At 49.9% G+C, this 8422-nt stretch overlaps 1 protein-coding gene and 1 pseudogene across 1 annotated transcript in view; one reads left to right on the top strand and one right to left on the bottom strand.

Annotated features, from left to right (window-relative positions):
* The first annotated feature begins 406 nt into the window (after positions 1-406).
* On the top strand, positions 407-4286 carry LOC112075766 (cytoplasmic FMR1-interacting protein 1 homolog; annotated as a pseudogene).
* Positions 4287-6414: 2128 nt separating this feature from the next.
* LOC112075765 (magnesium transporter NIPA2-like) overlaps positions 6415-8422 on the bottom strand; it is an 11133-nt gene continuing 9125 nt past the window's right edge. Inside the window, exon 6 of the mRNA XM_070441052.1 lies at positions 6415-7100. Within this exon, the coding sequence (XP_070297153.1) occupies positions 6448-7100 (653 nt within the window). The 3' untranslated portion in view covers positions 6415-6447. The remainder of the gene's footprint in view (positions 7101-8422) is intronic.

Below are 8422 nucleotides of genomic sequence, written 5' to 3'. Positions count from 1 at the left end.
GCCTGAGCGCTAACCCTTCATACTGGCTTCCACCAGTCGCCTTTCATTCTAGCCTGAGAGTACCCTCATACTGGCTTCCACCGGCCACCTTTCATTCTAGCCTGAGAGCTAACCCTCATACTGGCTTCCTAAAAGACTTATTTGATACAGAGTGCGTCCATGCAACTTATTATTTTACTACTGAACTTATTTCGGCATGCCATAAAAGGGGTTGAATACTTATTGACTCAAGTACATTTCAGCTTTTTCATGTTTAATTAATTTCTAAAAATGTCTAAACATAATTCCACTTTGACATTATGGAATATTGTGTGTAGAGGCCAGTGACACAACATCTCAATGTAACCCATGTTAAGTTCAGGCTGTAACAAAAGAAAGTGGAGAATGTCCTTTCGTGTGAATACGTTCTGAAGGCACTAGCTGTGATCTGTGTTTCCCTCAGTCTCAGGAGGAAGTGTGTGACCTGCTTCATGCTGCACCATTCCAGAACATTCTGCCCAGGGTCCATGTCAAAGGTACCATGTCTTTATTTATTCCATGCTGTGCGTTAGTGTCAGACTAGTGTCTGTCTCTGTGGTTTCACTACTCTCTGTCTGAGTGGATCACTACTCTCTGTCTGAGTGGTTCACTACTGTCTGTCTGAGTGGATCTCTACTGTCTGTCTGAGTGGATCACTACTGTCTGTTTGAGTGGATCTCTACTGTCTTCCTGAGTGGATCTCTGGTCTCTTCTCAGAGGGTGAGCGTCTTGATGCCAAGATGAAACGCCTGGAGGCTAAATACACAGCCCTGCACCTGGTTCCCCTGATAGAACCCTGGGAACCCCACAGGTACCATCACACTTGCCTTAGTTCACCAGCCCTGCACCTGGTAACCATCACACTGCCTTAGTTAACACCAGCCCTGCACCTGGTAACCATCACACTGCCTTAGTTAACACCAGCCCTGCACCTGGTAACCATCACACTGCCTTAGTTAACACCAGCCCTGCACCTGGTAACCATCACACTGCCTTAGTTAACACCAGCCCTGCACTGGTAACCATCACACATGCCTTAGTTAACACCAGCCCTGCACCTGGTACCATCAACACTGCCTTAGTTAACACCAGCCCTGCACCTGGTAACATCACACTGCCTTAGTTAACACCAGCCCTGCACCTGGTAACCATCACACTGCCTTAGTTAACACCAGCCCTGCACCTGGTAACCATCACACTGCCTTAGTTAACACCAGGCCTGCACCTGGTAACCATCACACTGCCTTAGTTAACACCAGCCCTGCACCTGGTAACCATCACACTGCCTTAGTTAACACCAGCCCTGCACCTGGTAACCATCACACTGCCTTAGTTAACACCAGCCCTGCACCTGGTAACCATCACACTGCCTTAGTTAACACCAGCCTGCGCCTGGTAAACCATCACACTGCCTTAGTTAACACCAGCCCTGCACCTGGTAACCATCACACTGCCTTAGTTAACACAAGCCCTGCACCTGGTAACCATCACACTGCCTTAATTAACACCAGCCCTGCACCTGGTAACCATCACACTGCCTTAGTTAACACCAGGCCTGCACCTGGTAACCATCACATGCCTTAGTTAACACCAGCCCTGCACCTGGTACCATCACACTGCCTTAGTTAACACCAGCCCTCCACCTGGTAAACCATCACACTGCTTAGTTAACACCAGCCCTGCACCTGGTAACCATGCACACTGCCTTAGTTAACACCAGCCCTGCACCTGGTAACCATCACACTGCCTTAGTTAACACCAGCCCTGCACCTGGTAACCATCACACTGCCTTAGTTAACACCAGCCTGCACCTGGTAACCCATCACACTGCCTTAGTTAACACCAGCCCTCCACCTGGTAACCATTACACTGCCTTAGTTAAACCAGCCCTGCGCCTGTTAACCATCACACTGCCTTAGTTAACACCAGCCCTGCACCTGGTAACCATCACACTGCCTTAGTTAACACCGCCCTGCACCTGGTAACCATCACACTGCCTTAGTTAACACCAGCCTGCAATATACTTCTGTGGCTGTACACTGAATCTAATGCTATCTCTACCCTCCTCTTCCTCCCTCTCTCCCCCCTGTAGCAAATAGCCATAGCTCGTGAAGGTGACCTGCTGACCAAAGAGCGTCTGTGCTGTGGCCTGTCCATGTTCGAGGTCATCCTGACTCGCGTCCGCGGTTTCCTGGACGACCCCATCTGGCGCGGCCGTTGCCCAGCAACGGCGTGATGCACGTGGACGAGTGTGTGGAGTTCCACCGGCTGTGTGTGGAGCGCCATGCAGTTTGTTTACTGCATCCCTGTAGGAGCTCACGAGTTCACCGTGGAGTGAGTAGTGACATCATCGGTCTAGAAGGATCTCTGAGAGGTTTACACTGCTCTGTATAGAGAGGGAGGTGATCTGAGAGGTTTACACTGCTCTGTATAGAGGGGGGTGATCTCTGAGGGGGTTACACTGCTCTGTATGGTTGGGGGTGATCTGAGGGGTTTACACTGCTCTGTATAGAGAGGGGGTGATCTCTGCTCTGTATAGAGAGGGGGGTGATCTCTGAGGGGTTTACACTGCTCTGTACGGTCTCCACTGGGCTGGGTGTATAACCTGTGTTGTATTTTCCAGGCAGTGTTTCGGGGACGGTCTCCACTGGGCTGGGTATATAACCTGTGTTGTATTTTCCAGGCAGTGTTTCGGGGACGGTCTCCACTGGGCTGGGTGTATGATCATCTCCCTACTGGGTCAACAGAGACGCTTTGACATCCTGGACTTCAGCTATCACCTGCTGAAGGTGCAGAAACACGATGGAAAGGATGAGATCATCAAGAGTGTGGTGAGTGGAGGGGTCAGGGGTCAGCAACACTAGAACCGTCACAGACCCCAAACATGTTCATCAGTGCAAACCGTAGCAAAATCGTTTTGCAATGAGAACTAACATTTCTCATTGGATAAGTTCTGGTCAGTCCCTTTACTTTTGCTTCCTAGTCAATATGACCATGGACACATTTTAGACTCTCAAGGGGGTGTCATGCTTGGGTCGTTTTGGTATCCACCTCTATCTTCCAGATCAATGATCTTCATCACTTTCCCTCCTCAGCCTCTTAAAAAGATGGTGGACAGAATCCGCAAGTTCCAGGTCCTCAACGATGAGATCTTTGCCATCCTGAACAAGTACCTGAAGTCAGGTGATGGAGAGAACATGCCAGTGGAGCATGTTCGCTGTTTCCAGCCTCCMATCCACCAATCCCTGGCCAGCAACTGAGATTGACCGGTGCACTGTCCAATAYCATGGAGGTTTCCTATAGTACCATCATCCTATGTCAGACTAGACACAAAGTGTGTGTCCGAAATGGCACCCTATGCCCTATATAGGACACTACTTTATATAAACGGCACTACATAGGGAATAGGGTGCCATTTGGAACCCATCAGACTAAACACACAATATTCCTTCGTCTGCTTCTTCCACCTTTAGGTTTTAAAGCAGCAGTGGACCATGAGACTAAAGCCTTGTTCACACTTAATGCCTTAATGCTCAAATCAGATGTGTGTTCAGACAARTGTCATTWGCTGACATGGCTACGCTAGTTGTCATAGTAACAACAGGTGTGTGCTGATTGGTGGTGAGTTTGACACCCGTGCCTCAAAGGATAAGATGATCCAACTRCCAAAARGAGTCCTCTCTTGCTAGCCACAGCAGTCAACTAGCTAGCCGTTGGGCTTTCTAGCWCWTTCACTCATTTGTTTCTAAATAACAAGCTAGTWAGCTACCACATGTTCTGGTCAAACTGGCAGAGTAGCTAGCAATAAGATATGTTGGGGAAATAAATCAGATTTGACCGTTCAGGCAAGTCCCCTACAAATGTGGCTTGAAATATCTGCTTCCGTGTGCTTTTTGTCTGTTCAGACGGCAGGAAACAGATTGGATCACTTCAAACTGCCAGTGGGAACAAGGCTTGAGGTCTAACTTTCCTTACATACTGTTTGTACACAATTGTGCCTTATGATCTTAATAGCCGTTTTCATTCTAAACTCATCTGTGTTTTATGGAGCATTCAAAACTATATCAAATGATTATTTAAGGGGTTTGCGGTGGTGGGATGTAATTTGGTAGCCTGTAGTCAATGAGAAGTAGGATGATTCGTATGGATTGTTAAACATTAGCAGCTTAAAGGAAATCTGGAAAGTAACCAAGTTCTTACTTATACCCATTTTATTCACTGTGCCTTTTTTGAATCATTTTTAATTCAATAAATATATAACAAATCTCTGCTTGTTCTTGAGAGCATTTTTTTATGCAAACAATACAAAAAAAGATAAATGGTGATTTTCAGAAGTCTTCCTTTCGAGTATCATATTGACCAGACAAAGACCTGGGATCTCCACAGGGGTTGAATAAGGATATTTTACCTAAATAAATCTGTTGATTTGTAGACACTCAGTGGCTGTTTAAACAGATCTGTACAGAAAGTATAAAGAGTTGAATATTGACCGCTCTATGTAGATGAAGCTCAGACTACCACGTAGTCAGATATCCAGGGGGATGAAGCTCCGACTACCACGTAGTCAGATATCCAGGGGGATGAAGCTCCGACTACCACGTAGTCAGATATCCAGGGGGATGAGGATCCGACTACCACGTAGTCAGATATCCAGGGGGATGAGGCTCCGACTACCACGTAGTCAGATATCCAGGGGGATGAGGATCCGACTACACGTAGTTCAGATATCCAGGGGGATGAGGCTCCGACTACCACGTAGTCAGATATCCAGGGGGATGAGGATCCGACTACCACGTAGTCAGATATCCAGGGGGATGAGATGAGGCTCTGACTACCACGTAGTCAGATATCCAGGGGATGAGGCTCCGACTACCACGTAGTCAGATAATCCAGGGGGATGAGGCTCCGACTACCACGTAGTCAGATATCCAGGGGGATGAAGCTCCGACTACCACGTAGTCAGATATCCAGGGGGATGAAGCTCCGACTACCACGTAGTCAGATATCCAGGGGATGAGGATCCGACTACCATGTAGTCAGATATCCAGGGGGATGAGGCTCCGACTACCACGTAGTCAGATATCCAGGGGGGATGAGGCTCCGACTACCACGTAGTCAGATATCCAGGGGGATGAGGCTCCGACTACCACATAGTCAGATATCCAGGGGATGAGGCTCCGACTACCACGTAGTCAGATATCCAGGGGGATGAGATGAGGCTCCGACTAACCACGTAGTCAGATATCCAGGGGGATGAGGCTCCGACTACCACGTAGTCAGATATCCAGGGGGATGAGATGAGGCTTCTGACTACCACGTAGTCAGATATCCAGGGGGATGAGATGAGGCTCCGTCTACCACGTAGTCAGATATCCAGGGGATGAGATGAGGCTCCGACTACACGTAGTCAGATATCCAGGGGGATGAGATGAGCTCGACTACAACGTAGTCAGATATCCAGGGGGATGAGGCTCCGACTACCACGTAGTCAGATATCCAGGGGGATGAGATGAGGTCTGACTACCACGTAGTCAGATATCCAGGGGGATGAGGCTCCGACTACCACGTAGTCAGATATCCAGGGGGATGAGGCTCCGACTACCACGTAGTCAGATATCCAGGGGGATGAGGCTCCGTCTACCATGTAGTCAGATATCCAGGGAAGAGCTTCGACTACACGTAGTCAGATATCCAGGGGGAAGAGGCTCCGACTACCACGTAGTCAGATATCCAGGGGAATGAGGCTCCGACTCCCCACGTAGTCAGATATCCAGGGGAATGAGGCTTCGACTACCATGTAGTCAGATATCCAGGGGGATGAGGCTCCGACTATCACGTAGTCAGATATCCAGGGGAATGAGGCTCCGACTACCAGTAGTCAGATATCCAGGGGGTGAGGCTCCGCTACCACGTAGTCAGATATCCAGGGGGATGAGGCTCGACTACCACGTAGTCAGATATCCAGGGGGATGAGAGGCTCCGACTACCACGTAGTCAGATATCCGGGGATGAGGCTCCGACTACCACGTAGTCAGATATCCAGGGGGATGAGGCTCCGACTACCACGTAGTCAGATATCCAGGGGGATGAGGCTCCGACTACCACGTAGTCAGATATCCAGGGATGAGGCTCCGACTCCAACGTAAGTTCCAGATATCCGGGGGATGAGGATCCGACTACCACGTAGTCAGATATCCGGGGGATGAAGCTCCGACTACCACGTAGTCAGATATCCGGGGGATGAAGCTCCGACTACCACGTAGTCAMWTATCCAGGGAAACAGAAGGCAAATACATTCAGTTGGTCCATCCATGTCACAGGTTTTTTCCCCGAGAGTCGATTGTCTTAAGGTTTCCAAACAAACGCAAAACAAAACGTCCACACCAATGTAATGGTCCTAGACCTATACCAGACCGCACGCTAGTTCCTCTAAGAGGCTATCATGGCACCATTCCTCCTGGACAGGCTGTCAAACGGCAGGCCCACCTCCCTCTCCTCCAGGTCCCTCTCCGTGGAGTCATTGTGCAGCAGTTCGTAGCTGCCGTGTGTTGCCACTCCGTTAGCTGCCGGCCCGGGCCTCTCGTCCTTCCTGATGGACACAGCCAGCGTGGACAGGCTCACATTAAGGTCCTTAAAGGCATGGAGCAGAAAGATACCAACTATAATGGTCAGGAACCCACTCAGAGTCCCGATAACATCAGCAGCGGCCATGTGCTCCCACTCCTTGAAGAGGAWGGCAGAGCAGGAGAGGACTGAGGTGGTGAAAAACACGTAGTAGATGGGTGTGACCAGGGAGGTGTTGAAGATATCCAGAGCCTTYTTCAGGTAGTTGATCTGTGTGGAGACGCAGGCCACCAGCCCGAGCAGTAACACCCAGGCTAAAGGGTTCCCCACCACGGGCCTCCCAGCTATGGCCTCTTTGATGGCGATGCCCAACCCCTTCACACACGACACAGACAGAGCTCCAATCACAGAGCAGATGGTAATATACACCATGATGTTGGTCTGGCCGTGCKGAGGGCCCACCACCACGATGAAGATGAGCGCTACGATGATGACGAAGGTGGCAAACACCAGGAAACCTGAGGAAGGAGGACAAGTTTGGATCATTTTGAAAACATAACGAAGGAGATGCTTTCATCCCAAAGCGACTTAGTCACGTGCGTACATTTGACAAACGAGTGGTCCCAGGAATCAACCCTACTACCCTGGCATGACAAGCACCATGCTCTACCAACTGAGCTACAAAAGAACCACTTGTTAAGGGATTAAAAGAGTAGTCGGGGATAAAGAGTAGTCAGGGAGATGACATCCAGCATAGAAAAAGTAACAGGCCTCCTTATATGTTAAATCAGACAGCACCAAATGTTCTGTAAACAGCAGCCAGAGGCTTGTGGGAAGTCACAACATCCGCTGCTACAGAATCTAGACTGAAGACACACTTTAACCAGTTGTTCTTTATTCAGAGTAAATAACTCAARGGAAACTATGAAAGTTTATTTCTTTTCCAGAGGATCAATACAGCTGCATTAGACAACATGTTTCCACCACCACTAGTGTATATACTCCAATATAGGCTCCTCCTCTCTAATCTGTACATCTTATAGGACGACAGGAAGACGACGTGGAAGGGATTAAAAATCCCTTTAAGGGAGATTAACCTACATGCGTTTCTACCCTGAGGGGATCGGACCTGACCTCAACCCCCTTGATGCCTAATCCAAAGCTCTCCACCCGTATCACCTATAGAAATCCTGTGACTTCCTCCTATAAGCAACCCCGGACTTCCTCCGTCCACCCTGTGAACTCCTCCTCCGTCAACCCCGTGACTTCCTCCGTCAAACAACCCCGTGACTTCCCTCCCGAGTCAACCCCGTGACTTTTCCCGTCCACCCTGTGACTTCCTCCCGTCAACCCCGTGACTTCCTCCCGTCAACCCCGTGACTTTTCCCGTCCACCCTGTGACTTCCTCCCGTCACCCCGTACTTCCCCAGTCTCCTACTTCCTCCCGTCACCCCGTGACTTCCTCCGCGTCCACCCCGTGACTTCCTCCTCCCGGTCCACCTGACTTCTCCCGTCCCCCGTGACTTCCTCCCGTCAACCCCGTGACTTCCTCCCGTCCACCCCGTGACTTCCTCCCGTCAACCCCGTGACTTCCTCCCGTCAACCCCGTGACTTCCTCCCGTCAACCCGTGACTCCCTCCCGTCCACCCCGTGACTTTCCGTCCCGCGTGACTTCCTCCCGTCAACCCTGTGACTTCCTCCCGTCAAACCCAACACATTCCAAACCATCTGGCTCCTACAGAATAACCTTTATCTCTGATGTAACAACCAGTCTCTAGGAATAGCAATGTTCCCTCGTCTGTCTGGTACCGACCTGGGTGGACCAGTTCCCCATCTCCTG

Source organism: Salvelinus sp. IW2-2015, unplaced genomic scaffold (assembly GCF_002910315.2).
Source record: "Salvelinus sp. IW2-2015 unplaced genomic scaffold, ASM291031v2 Un_scaffold3380, whole genome shotgun sequence".
Lineage (NCBI taxonomy): Eukaryota > Metazoa > Chordata > Actinopteri > Salmoniformes > Salmonidae > Salvelinus > Salvelinus sp. IW2-2015.
This window is presented reverse-complemented; position numbering and strand designations above follow the sequence as displayed.